This window comes from Sphaerodactylus townsendi, linkage group LG13 (genome assembly GCF_021028975.2).
Source record: "Sphaerodactylus townsendi isolate TG3544 linkage group LG13, MPM_Stown_v2.3, whole genome shotgun sequence".
NCBI lineage: Eukaryota > Metazoa > Chordata > Lepidosauria > Squamata > Sphaerodactylidae > Sphaerodactylus > Sphaerodactylus townsendi.
This window is the reverse complement of record NC_059437.1, coordinates 45,251,655-45,268,142: the sequence shown is the minus strand read 5'-3', so window position 1 is coordinate 45,268,142 and position 16,488 is coordinate 45,251,655. Positions and strand designations below refer to the sequence as shown.

Genomic DNA, 16,488 nt, shown 5'->3' with positions numbered 1-16,488 from the left:
CTTTTTAGCAAATAATGCAATAGAAACTGTGTCCAGTGCATTCCACATAAGAAGCCCAACCATATGCATGGTTACTTGCAAGGAAGTCTCACTGCATGTAATACAGGGGTCTTCAAACTATGGCCCTCCAGATGTTTACGGACTACAATCCCCATCAGCCCCTGCCAGCATGGCCCAATGACAGGGCTGATGGGAATTGTAGTCCACGAACATCTGGAGGGCCGTAGTTTGAAGACCCCTGATGTAATAGAAGAGTTAGGTTTGAGTCCAAAAACTCCTTAGAGACCAGGAAGATTTTCCGGGTATAAGCCTTCCAGAGCGAACTCTCTCTTCATCATTTTAAAGTCCAGTAGCATCTTGTATCTCCCTTCTTCAGATACAACAACATCCCTCTCCACTGCTCCATTTTTGATCATGACAATGAGTTAGCTATGTTTATCAGCCCTTAGACAGGACCCCGAAAGATCTGATGGTAACTTAAGAAGGACTATGCTAACAGATGTTGGTATAATCTGAATCTACAGATGATACTTTTTCTGACTTCGGACCAATGTAAAAGTTGTGTTTATCTTCTCAGATGTGGGGAGGGCCTCAGTTAATGCTTTCCTGTAAGGCTCCTCATAATATAATTGCAGTCCCTTTCCTGTCACTTCTTAGAAGCGTATCCATCTTCAGTATCTGAAGAAGGGAGATACAAGATGCTACTGGAGTTCAAAATGATAAAGAGAGAGTTTGGCTCTGGAAGGCTTATACCCAGGGGTGGGATTCAGCCTATTCACACATGTCCATTCATTTGTGTGAAACAGGGAAAGGGAGCTGTAACAGCCATAACTGTTCGTCTGAGTAAAGGGAGGGGGAAAAGGCTGCAACTGGGGAAAACCGCAAGAGGGACACTGTTGCCTGTGTATTTTTGGATCTTGTTGCCCCAAGAATTTGGGGAAGGGGATCCCTATTTGAGGGGACTTGTTGATAAGCCTGCACTCTGGGAATACTGCCTAAAGCAACTGTCAGTGCATCTAGTGAGTTGGGCTGTCCCTAAGACACTTGGACTAGGAACTGGAGAGAAGTAAGTACCCAACTGGCTGAGAGTAAAGCGTAGACAACTGGGGAAGGAAATAGAAATCACCCCTTAAGCATATTCTGCCTAGTAAATGTTGTGATGTGATGTCGCCTCATGGGTCAGCTTGCCTAGGGGATTACCTTAATCTTTAATAAATCCAGAGCTACAAACAAAAAACAAAGCAGTCAAGTATGAGCTGAATCCTTTCAGACAGCAAGGAGAGACTTCCCTGTTTCAGTATTCCTATATGCATATATGTTATACACCGAGCACCTAAAATTTGCACATCAAAGAGAAAATCAAAGTAGAACCCTTTTCTTGGACATGCGAGTTACGATATATGTATATTGCACACGTCAGCTCCCCCACCAACATTCTGAAACGTTAAAACCCAGCAAAATCTGTGTGTTTTGTTTGCAAAACAGGAAGGAAACATTGCTGGATTGTTCGGTTGTAATAGCTTTTGCAAGACATGATGATCAAATACACACTGCTGTGGTATTATTACTACTAGAAAGATTTTGGTTAGTACATTTGTTCCATCGCAAGGTAATTACATCTACAATTCCAGTGCTGTTACTTGGGTCTTTTCAGACAGTCAGCCTTGCATGCACGGTGGGCAGTGGTGTATCTGCTAGGGCTGTGGTGGCGAACCTTTGGCACTCCAGATGTTATGGACTACAATTCCCACCAGCCCCTGCCAGCATGGCCAATTGGCCATGCTGGCAGGGGCTGATGGGAATTGTAGTCCATAACATCTGGAGTGCCAAAGGTTCGCCACCACGGTGCTAGGGGAACATGGGGGATCAACTGACCCGGGCCCCACCCATTAGATCACGTGGGGCGGGGCGCCCAGTGGGCTGCAGCAGGCTCCCAGGCCAGCTACTCCTTCAAGAGCAGCCGGGCTGAGAGCCTGCCATGGCCCGCCCCTTTGCCCTGTTCCTCCAGACTGAAGGAGCAGCCTGCTGCGGGCCCACCAGGCACCCTTCGGCCCAGCCCCACCAGGCTGCCCGGGACTGCTGCTGCCCTCCTTTGTTGACTAAGGTAAGTGGGGGGGGGGGGCACCATTTTCCCCAGTATGGCTCTGACGGTGGGCAGCTGACCTGCTCTTTGAGAGCTAGTGTGGCTCCCTCTGTGCAGATGCATTGCAAGGAAACTGGGCATCCATGTGAATACTGTGGTGGTGGGATCATGAGTACTGTGCAAATCGCTCATACATTTACACTGTTCTCATGCAGTGCCATTTAGAAAGGGTCAAGTTCCTGAAGCTTTGGCTTACATGCTACAGATCTTATAGATCTTCTTGGACATTTTTTGCATTCAGTGAAGATACTACGTGGTTGAGACACTGGATGGTTATGGTAGCATTGCTGGCTGGCCCCAAACTCTCTGCCCTGTTTGAAACACAGGCCTGATGCCATAGATACGTTGAATAGCTGAGATACAAACTGCATCTTTCAGCATGGTATACGGTGAGCTGGTGGCCAGCGTTGCTAACAAAACCCAGCAAATAAATGCTTCAGGGTTAGCGTTGGTCTGCCAGAGATCCCAAAGGCTGGGTGACTCATACGTGGCTGATGTTCAACCTTCCAGGTGCATAGTTGCACAGGTCTGTTGCACATAAGCCTGTTCTGCCAATGTTAAACTGATTAATGTTTTTGCACAGCTTTGGACACAATCCAATAATGTCAGACGGGCTATCGGCAAATATCAGCTTGTTTTGGTTTTTGTAGAGCCGTCTGCAGGACTAGCCGTCCTACCTATAACAGGCAGTGTTGGAAGCAGCCTTCCTCAAGCGCTTTGAACAGGTAAAGAACTGCAAAAAAAAGGTAAAGGTTATACTATGATGACAGCAGCGAGGGAATAAAGCAATACATGTCTTCATTTAAAGAGCAAAAGAAAAGTGCAGCTGGCAATTTCTATGTCTGGAAGGGGAGGGATCAGTGCCCTCCAAACATGGTGGGAGGTTGTGTGAAATGCTGCAGGGGAAGTCCTGACCTCCATCCATCACTGGTGCTGAGCTCGGTCCATCTGATTGCACACCGAGTCGAGTCAAGCCGACCTATCGTCTCATCCCCTGGGATAAAGAAGGAAACCAGTCTTGATTGATGAATCTGAGGGTGCCAAGAAAGGTGGGGCAGAGGAGGGGTAAAACTTGTGCAAGAGATCAAAGCGCCCCCGTGGGGAATTGCAGAGGCTACGGTGCCAGTTCTTCCAGCGAGATAGTGCTCTCCAAAAACATATGCTACTGAGCAATTCAAACCATGCAAAAAGCCAGTCAGAGCTTAGAGAATCTTTGGATGGTGGTGTTATCTCGGTCCATAGTCATAGCCAGTAGGAGCTCCCGCGGTGGAATACATGTTGGCCGCAGCTGCTGCCGCCGCTGCTGCCGCTGCAGCTGCTGGATTCATGTGATGGTGATGGTGGTGGTGATAACTGTGTCCCCGGATGCTTGGCAAAGGGTAGGGCGTCGGTCTGCTCTTTGCTCCCAGGTAATGGTCATAGGCTGAGACTGGATGTTTGTAGGGATGATGATGAAGGGTCTCCGAAGCGGGTGGCTCTAGACGCAGTTCATGGTGTGGAGGGCTGGGCCGGCTTCCGACCGTACTGGTGAGTGGAACCAGGCCGCCTCCACCGGGCACAGGCAGCGCTGGGCTCAACACCCGAGACATGAGCTGCTGGTGAGCGGGATCGGCGTGCAGAGGTGTCCCGCTGGCTACTTCCCGTTCATACTCTCGCCGAGTCTCAGCTGCGTCTGTAAGAAGCGCCAGAGGAGTTCAGAAGGGAAAGGCACAAGAATCAGTAACTGAAAGAATCCTCAGCAGCCTCATGGAAACTCCTGGAAACTAATCTAGAGTCTGGAGAACTGATCAAAGAGAAGCTAAGTAGCTCAGTCCTCATATCGGTTTAGCCCCCATGGTTCAAAGGGTGGCTTTCATACCAATAAAGATGCAAATAGGACCACTCTGAGCCAACATGACAGTGTTGCCAGCACTGTCACACTAAACGCTCTAGGAATTTCCCCTAATCTCTATGATAAAGGACACAGAGATATGGGGAAATTCCTAGAGCTTCACTATGGGGGCCATTCTTTTACTCCTACATCTCAGGTTCTTGATGGCAGAGTACTGGAGCTGAAAGCAGGGATCTACCTGCCATGAGCAGGCATGTGACAAGCCTAGACAGACAGCACCCAATTCTGTAATACATTGCAACCAGATACTAAACAAGGTGATTCACCACATTCAATGTGTCCTAGCAAGTGTTCTTAAGATCACAGCCTTTCTAGATTTCAAGGGATCTTACTACCAAGCAAGGCTGTGGTGCGAAACCCACCCACATGGAAGTATGAGATCAAAGGAAACTCCTCTATTCTCATACCAAGGGTCACTGCCCATTCCCATCATATATGATTGTTGTAACATATGAATTCTGCAACAAGTTGTTCTGCAGTACTTAAACAAAAAAGAAGCCAACACAAAAATCAATGATAGGCAGAAAAAAATGTAACTGTCCTACAGTTTGTTATTATCCACAGTTCAAAGCAAGCCTTTCATCAAAATACAGTGGCACTGCATAGTGCCTTAAAGTTCATGTGCTGTATTTATTCACGAGTGCATTAGAGATCCAGTCCCTGGAGTCCCCTAGCCCCACCAGTCATGGGAAAAAGGCTGAACACTGAAAAAATGAAAATTCGAGCAAGAAAAAGAATTTTCCTGCACTAAATTTTTTTTTTAAACAGCAACAATTGGAACAAAATAGGGATGCCGATTTATTGGGAGCAGAAAACAGGGGCGATTCTTGAACATATGCAAACACTCAATTTTTGATGCAGCCTTTCCCCAGTGCTGGACTTTCAGCGAGCAAAACTTGGGTGCCTTTCATTAAAAAGAAGCCAGTCTGGATAACACTTTATTCTATTTTGTATAAAGTACTCATTCTGCAACAAGGAATGCAGTTACACTAAGCAATTTGTTGTTGTTGTTTGCTTTAAACTCACAGCAAAGAATAACCCCCACCCCCACCCTGGTAGGAACTGTTCATTTCAATGCCACCTTGTTTCAGAACCAAAACCAAGGAACACTTTTGTTGTTTCTTAATGCAAAGATCTTATGTTAACAGAGAAGAGAGCAGGAATGCCAGAAATAGCTGCTCTCTTTTTTTAAAAAAATGAAGTGTTTAACATTGTGTTTAGCAGAAATCCGTGCTCCTGGGACAAGACATTCTGACTGTGATAAATAGAGCTGAGTTGAGTGACAAGTTTGCACACGCTTGAAATTTTTGCAATTGTATAACACTAAACAAATAGAGACTTCTCTTTATTTTAATAGGCCTGGAGTGTGCAGGGAGAAAGGGGCCCCCAGGTTTTCTCTTTGCAATTGTTTACTCTGCATAATGGAAAGAGGAATCAATGCAAAGTTCCTCATGGGTATGCTTGGCTCGGCGGAAGGCTAAATACAACTACTGAATTTTAGGATTCGTTGCACATTGTTGTTTTTTTAAGTAAAGAAAATAAAGCAGAGGTTAACCATTCTTGGGTTATGCTGAGAATGCTGGGCATGGGAGAGCAGATCTTGGACAGTGGGGAAAAAGAGAATGAAAAGAATGGGGGAAATGGCATATTTACGTGCAGAGTCAATTTTAGAAGCAAAATCTGTGACTTCTACAAAGAAAATACAAAGAAACCCAACATCAACGACACTGTGCAGAGAGGAATATCTCAAGCAAACTTCTAAGATGATACCGTACATTCAATCCCCATCAAGTTTACTACCGTGTTTCCCCGAATATAAGACAGTGTCTTATATTAATTTTTGCTCCCAAAGATGTGCTATCTCTTATTTTCAGGGAATGTCTTATTTTTCCTGTGTTCTGTTCATCGGGCATGCTTCCAAACAAAAACTTTGCTATGTCTTACTTTCGGGGGATGCCTTATATTTCGCACTTCAGCAAAACCTCTACTATGTCTTATTTTTCGGGGATGTCTTATATTAGGGGAAACAGGGTAGTACTGGAACATTTTAAAATGTAAGTGTATTTGTATATTAACACGTATTAAATTATCTTTCCTATGTCATATATTAGGCGAGAACAAAAAACAATAAGCATTGGGGAAATAATTCTTTGGTTTCAATAAAGCATCAGTGTTAAAAAGCCTTGAAATTATTGGAAATTGAGGAAGTGACCCATCAATGGGAACTTGCAAAAAAAATCAAGGCAAATTGAACAACATTAGAACTTTTTAAAAAGTCTTTGGAAGGAATACATTATTTTTAAATTATTGAATCAATTTTTGAGTAGCACATTTGATCTTAATTGTAAAGGTGTGCATTTATTTCCTGCTAATTAATACTAATGATTAATATTTGCCAGTGTTACTATTAGCCATTAGCTTTGATGAGATCTTACTTTTCTATGTGCAATCTGATGGCATAGTACAGTGTTGGTTCAGTACATTCAGAATGCACATTTTAAAAATATAGCCATTTGCTGTCACTTTCCCATCCCCTGTGTTTTTAATATATTCATTTATTTGGAAGTAGGTATATCTCAGACCGGAGGTATATCCCCGGGTGCCACTCTTCTGGTCATGTGGGGGGCGCAAAATCGGCCCCCCCCCACATGACCAGGAAGTCCTGCTGTCTCGTTGTTTTCACGTGCCCCAACCACGTCAGAGGCACGCAAAAAACGACGAGGCAGCAGGACTTCCTGCTGCCTGCAAGTGCCCTCAACCCCACCCTGGATACCCCCTCCCTTCCTTCCCCCCTGCCGGCTGGGCTTCCACCCCTTCCTGCTCCCCAAGCCCCACCCCCTGGCCTCAGTGCTTATAAAAGAAGGTCTCCGAGGCCGGGACTGCAGTCTCTTCTGGCCTGCCCGGAGGGGAGGTCAGAAGAGGCTGCCGGTTGGGAGCCCAGCCGGCAGGGGGAGTCTGGGGGGGGAGGTGGGCACCCTAGACCTTGCCCATGTCCATGGTGACATGGGTGGGGTTGAGGGCAGTGGGGGTGGAGCTAGGGGGCATCAGGGGGTGGAGCTAGGGGGCAGAGCCTGGGGGGGCATCCTGGAGACAATTTGTCTCCGGGCACCATTTACCCTTGGTACGCTTCTGTCTCAGACTATGTCCATCAATGATTTCCAAGCCAGAGTAAAACATGCAATAAAGTCAGTAAATCAAAGAAAAATCGAACAATTAAACCTAACAGCATAAAAATCAGCAGAAGCACTGCTTTGGATCTTAAAGCAGCATGAATGGAATTGCAGTAGAGGACATTAACACTACTCTTCCCATAGGAACGGTACCTAAGGATCCAAACCATTAAAAGAAATCATAAATGGACAATGTATTGCCAAAGGCTTTCATGGCCGGAATCACTAGGATAGATTTTCCGGGTTGTATTGTGTTGGTTTTCCGGGTTGTGTGGCCGTGTTCCAGTAGTATTTTCTCCTGACGTTTCTGAGATGCAGGCAACACATCAGGCAACACATCAGGAGAAAATACTACTGGAACACGGCCACACAAACCAGAAAACCCACAACATCCTACTAAACGGACAGATAATGCAAAAGTTGGCAGCACTCTGAATAGCAAGCCATCAGAGATAAGAGTCCAGAAGAAAAAGCACAAGAAGAAACAAATTAACTGAGCTTGAGGAACAAACAAAAGTTTCGCCCAGTGGCTGAACTAATTGTGTGTTGTCTGTATCCAACGGATGTTTTGTTCCCGCATACGGGCACTTCCACCAGCAGAAGTACAGAATCACAGAGCCATCTAGTCCAATCTCTTGATTAGCCAATCAGTGTGCATCTTGCTGATTCTGAACTCCTACAGCAAACCCGCACAATTTGCCCACAATGTACTAGTCCTCCCCAGAGAGAGTGGATGCATCAGGAGGGAGTAGTAGGTTGCCAATCTCCAGGAGATCTCTTGCTATTTCCATTGATCTCCAGACAGCAAAAATGACTGCTTTGGAGGGTGGACTCTATAATGCTATGGCATTATGTGCTACTGATGTCCTTCCCTTTACCAAACCCTGCCCCCCACCAGGCTCCACCACCCAAAGTCTCCAGGTATTTCCTCACCCAGAGCTAGCAATCATAGGAGGGAGGGGTAGGAGAGTCCCCCCTGTTTTTAGAATGTACCACTTTATGCAAGGGCAGGTGGTGTGTTTCAACGCACCCTGAACTCCCTTTGCAAACAAACTAGTTTCTCAGCTGAATCCTGGAAGTGCAACAAGCAGAGGGGTTTTTTTTAAGCACTGACATTTACAATTTTTCACCTGCAGCTCGAAATGGTACAGCCCACGATGACCTTTACCACTGGTTCCTGCTGAGTGTTTGAGGTGATGCTTGGATGAATATCTGACACCACCCATCTAGCATCTTGACCCTAAACATAATCATGCCGAACCAGAGAATGCAATCTATGTGTGGAAACAGGTTTCCACAAGTAAAATTGCCGTGCCAGGTGTGCCAAAGCCTTCTGCATGGGGTGGGAGTGGGGGGGTTAAGTTCTGTATTCAACAGTTGGGAAATACAGGCATAATTCCATTACTGGTAGATCCACATGTGCTCCAAGTTAATACATGATGCTCACTGTTGTTATTCTCACGCAGGAATGGGCCAGCCATCCGCCATCTCCCAAGCTGAAAGAGTGTTCTTCAGTTTTATATGAGGAGTTGCTGCAGAGGGAACAGGTAAGCTATCCCAGGTGCATGCATGCTTTGGCTTGTATGTGCATGTCTTTGCACTTCTGGGACGTTTCATTTGAGCAAGTCCCATTTCAAGGCACCTTGTTTTCAAGAAAATGTTGTTAAAACGAGGCGCCGATTGCAATTCAGCAAAACTGATGAGGTGAAGCATTTGGATTGAAGAGGACTCCTGCCCAGCATACACATGGAGAATTAAAAGGTAATATTGAGACGGAGTACTGAGGTGGAAGGATGCACTAGTACAGATTGCAGGTGAAAAATTATCTGTTTCAAACTTCTACCTGCCCTAAAAAAGGCAAACTAGCACAGCATGTAAAATGATAGCACAAGACCTTTTTAGCTGATGTACTATTTATTTTATTTGGATAGAGTTATTTTTTGGGGGGGGGGACATTAAAAATGTAATCCCCCCCCCAACAGTGTTACAGCCCATTTCAGTGGTGGTGAAACTGCCATCAAGTAGTAACTGACTTATGGCAACCCCATAAGGTTTTCAAGGCAAGAGACATTTGGAGGTATTTTGTCATTGCCTGCCTCTGTATCGTTTGTGGTCTCCCATCCAAATACTAACCAGGGCCGAACTTGCTTAGCTTCTGAAATCTGGTGAAATTGGGCTAGCCTGGGAAATCTAGGTCGAACTATAGCCCATTCTACCACCTCATATTGATAACACAGCATTCTGCAAAAAGTCTAGATTAGACACAGTGTAGGCATACTTCCTAACGTGTTTCAGTTGGAAGCATATCCGCTGAAATCAACTGAACACTGTAATTTCCCAGTAGTAGTTGCATCCCAATGATTTATTACTCTCAGGGCAGGTCCAAGGATGGCACACAAGGACACGCAACGTAATCACAGGTAGTGCTTTGGAGAACCACAGACTCTGGGCTAAGCAAGCTGCATTATCTGGCATATTTGTGGTTCCACTGTGACATTACACAATGCTTCTGTCTGTGCAGTTCATTTGCGAACCCAGAGAACCTCTGCAGCAGCGGCAGTCTGTGTATTACTTATTCCTAGCAAATAAGTTTAAAATTACTTCCTGCATTGCAGGGGGTTGGACTTGATGGCCCTTGGGGTATTTTCCAACTCTATGATTCGATGATTGTTTACCTGGAGATTTTTGTGGTGAAATCTGAGGAGGGTGGAATTTGGGATTTCTATGGGCTATAATGCCATAGAGTTCATGTTGCTAAGGCAGCCATTCTCCCCAGATGAACCGGCCTCTGTTGCCTGGAGATCAGTTGTAATCCCAGGAGATTTCCAGCCACTATCTGGAGGTTGGCAACCCTACTTATAATGTTTTCATTCCAGTCTCCTTTCTTCCAACATGAGTGCCATAGGGTACCTATAGGAGGTCTTTGCCATCACTCACTAGCCAGACTCGGTCCTCCTTAGCTGCAACAAAGCTACTTTGTCAAGTACTTTTTAATTTTTCTCTGGACCTGCAAGCATATATGTGTCCAGAGAAATGATCAACATCTGCCTGTGGAAGCAAAAGACACAACTCTTTACTTCCACAACCAAGCGCTGCTTTGCCCTTGGACAAATAATGCCTCAGGACACAAGGGGATTCCATGTGCAAGTTCATATATGTTTAAAACTCCCTTGGAGCAGAAGGAATTGGTACACTTGGTTCAGCCACTTTGCTTATCGAAATCTGTTGAAGAAGGAGGAGGAGGAGTTTTGGATTTATATCCCACCTTTCTCTCCTGTAAGGAGACTCAAGGTGGCTTACAAGCTCTTTTCCCTTCCCACAACAGACACCTTGTGAGGTAGATGGGGCTGAGAGAGTTCCAAAGAACTGTGACTAGCCCAAAATCACCCAGCAGGAATGTAGGAGTGCAGAAACACATCTGTTCACCAGATAAGCCTCTGCCACTCAGGTGGAGGAGTGGGGAATCAAACATGGTTCTCCAGATTAGAATCTACCTGCTGTTAACCACTACACTACACTGACTCTTAGATTGAAAACACTCAAACAGGCTTTTAGCCCCCTTGGTTAACTGGGATAAACATCCTATGCTAAGTCCAGCTATATCAGCAGATAAGTGATCAAGAAGCAGCTGCAAACATATACATAGGAGCCGTCGAGAACAAGAACCAGATCTTCTAATAAAGACCAAAAAATCCCAGTTTCCAAGGCTCTGTGAACATGCTGACACTTTCTCCTTGACAATGAGATGGTTTTTTCCTGGAAGTCTATAAAGCCTGACTGGCAAATGTCCCAAGCATTGTGCCTTGACTAGTTTGTGATTCTTCCTGTTAATCACAGTTCATTTTAAATTTATTTGCATTGCCGAGCGTAGAGCCAAGTGCACTCTTACAAGACTTGCAGGGCAGAATCCTTACCACAGGGTTGTTACGATGTTCCTGATTCTAAGTACTGTCCCAGATTGCTGCAGGGAATACAATATATTACCTGTCTGTATCACAGAAACTCACCTTTCTCGTTTCCATTCTGATGCACTGGGGAAGATACCGGATTTCTGGACCTAGCGAAAGCACTCATGAGAGGCAGAGCCCCAGGTCGGTGATTTCTGGGCCTGACACAAGGGGAACAGAACAGTAACAATAAATTAAAGAGAACTAACTTAGGGTAATTGCTAAAGTTTGAGAATATACTCTCACTGAATATGACTAGGGCAAACCTGTCTACTGGAGTTTTTGAGAGGGTTTGAATGGCAGGCATCTTTTAAGGGTCGGGGGAGACATGGGATTTCCCATTTTATTTTTGATTTTAACTGGAAATGTTTTTAACTGATACTGTTATGCAGCCTTGAGCCATGAGGAAAGATGGATATAAATGTTATCATAAAACCCCAAGTTCTGGCACTGGAATGAAACTGTAGGCATATTTTCCCCCAAACCAACCATACTAATAAAATTGGACAGAATTGTTATTGCCATCAAAAAGTACGGCTGATGTTGTACAACTGGCTGGTATTGTACAGCTGGTTTCGTGCACACCAGTAGAATAAAAATGGTGTAAAATGGCATAAAAATAGTGTACAAAAAAACAAACCAGGAACTCCAGCAATGAAAGATAGGTGCAATGGCAACATATAAAGACGTGAAAGATGGCATATGTATACATCCTTACAGACTACGGAAGGCTTAAGAAAGGAAAACACTGAGCTCGAGGAGCCTGGAAGCAGGGCTGTTTGGCCAATGGCATGACATCACTTCCAGGGGAAACATCCCTGGGGACTGCTGGAAACTCTATGGTAGGCTGAAGCTAATCTCTCTGTAAGCTTGAGAAATGTGACTTCATCCCAGTACTGACTACTTCAAGCCTTGATATATGATCTTAAGTCTCACGCTGTTCTGACAATTCATTTCTTATCCCTGCATTCTGTGTGTGGTTGTTCTTTGGATAGACATTCATTGGAAACTGCTAATGGGATTCATGGAACAGGGATTCCCGGCAGCAAGAACACTCTGTTGTTTTCCCACACTGAAAATAACTCACTTTCCCAATTAACTACTTTTCCAACAACATAGTTTGTGGCGTAAAGAACATAGAAGTATCCTGTTTCCACCAGTGGCTATACATATCTCTCCAGGAACTCCAAAAACAAGTCATGAAGGCAGCAGATTTCTCCCTGAGCTGGTCTCCTCCTGGAAGGACAATACAAGGCCTGTGCATCCTCTCAGCCCCAGTTCTTTGAAACCAAACTCTAAAACCTGGACTGAACACATGTGACATTTTGCACTCCAGATCAACCAAGCAAATCAACACATTCCCATGATTTTGCTTGATTCACAAGGTCCTTTTTCCTAACTGAAACAGAGCCAGTGTGAACTGGAAAGGGAGGAGATGGTCTGAGAGATATGTGCAAACAGAGTAATAGAAGAGGAAAACAAGGAATCCAGCACCCCATCTCTCATGGACTGAAAGCTTTGTCCAAAACCTCATTCCTGGTTGTTCTGAAACATCAAGAAACCAAGGCAGTTTCCACACGGGCATTTAATGGTGGCCTGGAGACGGCAAAAACGCAGTCTCCAGGCCGCCATTCGCACAGGTGGCGCAGCTGCATCGCAGCCACGCCGCCCTCGCGCCGCGAAGCCGGCGTTTCCCCAGAGCGCTCGGAAGCGCTCTTGTTGGGGAAACGCCGCCTCGAAGCAGCTGCCGAGCGAACGGCAGCAGCTTCGAGACACCTCCCCCACCCGGCACTTATCTTGTCCCCGGGCCTCCGGCGTGTCGCCGAGGCCTGGGGACACGCCCCCCTGGCCTGTGCCGCTGGAGCAGGCGCGCAGGGCCAGGGGGGCGTGTCCCCATGCCTTGGCGACGCGCCGGAGGCCCCGGGACATGCCGGGCGCCGGCGTTCTGCAGCGCCGGCTGCCCGGCTCTTTCCAGGACCGTCCGTGCGGACAGTCCCAGCGTCGTCGGGTCGGCGTCGGAAACGCCGACCTGGCTGCTTCCGCATTCGTGCGGAAACGGCCCAAGACTAGAAGTAAATTCAGGTTTCCTCTTTCAATGGAAGCTGAAGTCTGGTTCTGCCCTTGGGTCCAGTTTCACTGTTGTATAGTCCAAAAACAACCAGATGTAGAATGGCAACATGGGCCCCTTCCACACACGCAAAATAATGCGTTTTCAAACCACTTTCACAACTGTTTGCAAGTGGATTTTGCCATTCCGCACAGCTTCAAAGAGCACTGAAAGCAGTTTGAAAGTGCATTATTCTGCATGTGCGGAATGAGCCATGAAAGTCCTTTGAAAAGGTAAGCCGTGCAGCTGTTTGAAACAGTGAAGGCTACAGTGACAGATTAGCTAGGATATGGCAGTACAAATTTCCTTTGGTCTCTGATTCAAAGAGCTTTGATAATTTCTGGCAAATACAGTAGGATTCTGTGGTATGAAAATTGCTCCTTTCGACTGAACTTCTTAAGCTCCTGGGCCCAACTAACCTTATTTGTATGTATCGACGTGTATATCAATTATAGCACTGAATTACAGGGCGGCCAGAAAGTGTGATCATATTTGGGTTGTAAGGACATAACTTGAGCTGTTCTCAACCAAGACTTTAGCAGTGGAAGGGGAAAAAGGCCAGCCTTACCAGTCTTCTGGATCACAGTCTCGGAATCCTTTCGCAAAAGGATTGCTGGCAATCTTGAGCTGGGTAATCTGAAAAGAGGAACAGGGTATGGGGGAAAATAGGTGTTTGAGTCAGCCAGGGACAATGGGAAAGGAGAGGAAGAAGTCCTTAAATAAATACGAAGCCAGCACTGTGCACTCAGCCCCTGCCCCCAGCCCAAGCTCAACCAGCCATTAATTATACCACTCTGTCTTTCTGTATGAATTTATCTGGAAAGCTGAGCAAAAAAGACCAACACTTTAAAAGAAAAATTTAGAACATTTTAATACTGCCTTTACGTTCAATTTGGATTTTCAAGGCAGCAGACAATTGAAAATATTAAATCCAACTTTTAAAATAATACATAGATGTTTATAAAGCAACAACGAAAAACACAAACGAGGAGGAGGGAGGGGTATACATTAAATAAATAAGGAGGGTAAACAAGGGAACGCCAAATGAAACAAAAAGGACTTCGACCACTAGCGGAAAATAACGATAAAGGGAGGCAGACGAGTCTCCCTGGGGGAAAAGTTCTATTACTTTGGGGGCACAACCAAGAAGGCCCTTTCTGGGGTTGGAACCCATCCTGACTCAGTTGACTGGGAGACCTAAAGCAAGGCTCAAAGATGACGGTGATTTTCAGTTAGTTTCATGTGAGAGTAGGCAGTTATTAAGGGATGCTGGTCCCAGGTTGTGTAGGGCTATAAAGGTCAACATCAGTTCCTCAGATTGGTCCCAGAAGCAAATTGGAAGCCAGTCTCAATGGAACAAGGTTGGCCTGATAATGCCCTATTACACAGTCCAGTCAAAATTCTTGCAACGGCATTCTGTACCAAATAGAAAGGGGCTTGGGGAGGGGATTCTCAGTGACAGGGTGTCAAGGGTGTCAGCTGTCAGCTGAGGCAGGGTGTCAAGGGTACCTGTCTCCTCCTTGTCTCCCTCTTTCCAACCTCTATGTTGAAGAAAAGTTAGCTTTCATATCCTGCTTTTCTCTGGCTCATTCCGCCTGGGCCAAAAACAGTGGTGTGAAAATGGTGTAAAAGGGTTTAAAGCAGTGTAACACAGTTTATACCGTTTTCACACCATTTTCACACCACTGTTTTTGGCCCATGTGGAACCAGCCTCTACTTTTAACAGAGCTGCTTACAATCACCTTCCCCACAACAGAAACTTGACAGGTAGGTGGGGCTGAGAGAGTTTGAACAGAATTAGCCCAAGGTCGCCCAGTCGATTTCACATGTTGGAGTGAGGAATTGAACTGGGTTCACCAGATCAGAGTCTGCTGCTCATGTGGAGGAGTGCGGAATCAAAGCTGGTTCTCCAGATTAGTCCACTGCTCTTAACCACTACACCACACTGTCTCTCAATAGCTGACAGCGGAGAACTCAGTAGGAGCTGACTGTATAAGCAGCCAATTTATGACTGGTACTGTCTCTCTTCATGGATTTGAAGCAGAAGGTGAGAAGTGCCCCTTTGGCACTGGTCCTCCGCACTAATCCGTACCCACTTTCTTTCACCAGGGTGGTGAAACGCACTAATGAGGTACACTAATGGCTACCTGAGGTCAACAAACCCGAGAGCTTGTTTCCAAAGTTGCTAGTATGTGTATGTGTGGGAGGGAGAGTAAAGATACATAGAGGTCTCTATGTCAGCATGGCATGTGCTCTGTCATTTGAGCTACAACCTTCTCCCTAAGGTCATGTGGACACGATACACCAAAACTCATTTAAACGACTTTCCTGTAAGGAATCCTAGGAACTGTACGAGGTGGGGAACATAGAGATCTCCCACAGATAATCCCCAGTCCTCACATGAGCAAGTGCTTCTCCGTGTTCTTCATTTCCTATATCTGTTTACATTTCTGTCAATAGTTTCAGTTGTGTGCATTTCACTGTTGTTTCTGCAGATTCCTTTGCATGGGAGCACAGGCTATGTAGCTTTATGTTCAACGAGCAGACACAATGTATGGCATTTATGCATCTACTTTATGTATAATGGATCGCACTCATCGATGGATGCAAAAACACTGTTGAAAACAGTGGAACCCATCCACGTTTCAGTGCGAGGAAGAAGAAACGGCACGAAATCATCGCAACGTTCACAGTGTGCACGAGGGAGAAACAAAACTGAAATGCACGTTTTTTCGGGACCCAACAGTGAACAGTCAGAACTGGAAATCTGAAATCATTCCTAAATAGCAAGATACGACATGTCAGCCAAAAGATCTGTCCTGGGACTGATGTCATTTTATGTTTTGTTTTGTTTTTGTGCTCGCAGCCAACAGGGCTGCTCTTTGCGAACCCAGCTCCCCTTCAAAGGCATTGGGAGGACATGGGGAGAGCTCCTATTTTGCCTCGGAATTCAACCATGTGGTTTTCCTCTCTTCCCCAAAGCAGAATTGTATTCTGTGTGTAACACTAATTCACGGTACCGGAGAAAGGCAGTTCCTAAGCCGTCTGCTGTGAATGCACTTGTAAGCGGACGCCACATTACACGATTCTCCTCCCCTGCCGCCACCACGGAGCAGCCATGTATTTATTTCATTCACCAGGGAGAGAGAGACAGGGCATTTTTCTATATTTAAGCAAATCCACGGATAAAGTATGAGATTGTGAGTTTCCGGAATGGGTTGAAAAACAAA

At 45.7% G+C, this 16,488-nt stretch overlaps 1 protein-coding gene across 4 annotated transcripts in view; it reads right to left on the bottom strand.

Moving 5' to 3' along the window:
- Nucleotides 1-244: 244 nt before the first annotated feature.
- TBX1 (T-box transcription factor 1) overlaps nt 245-16,488 on the bottom strand; it is a 63,483-nt gene continuing 47,239 nt past the window's right edge. For 3 of the 4 annotated variants that reach the window (XM_048514458.1, XM_048514456.1, XM_048514457.1), the window contains 3 exons: nt 13,827-13,894; nt 11,212-11,312; nt 1,841-3,815 (listed from right to left, as the gene is read on the bottom strand). In XM_048514458.1, the coding sequence (XP_048370415.1) occupies nt 3,370-3,815; nt 11,212-11,312; nt 13,827-13,894 (615 nt within the window). In that variant the 3' untranslated portion in view covers nt 1,841-3,369. Of the gene's footprint in view, nt 1,715-1,840; nt 3,816-11,211; nt 11,313-13,826; nt 13,895-16,488 lie in introns of those variants that run through there. The other variant, XR_007246033.1, reaches the window with a different exon arrangement.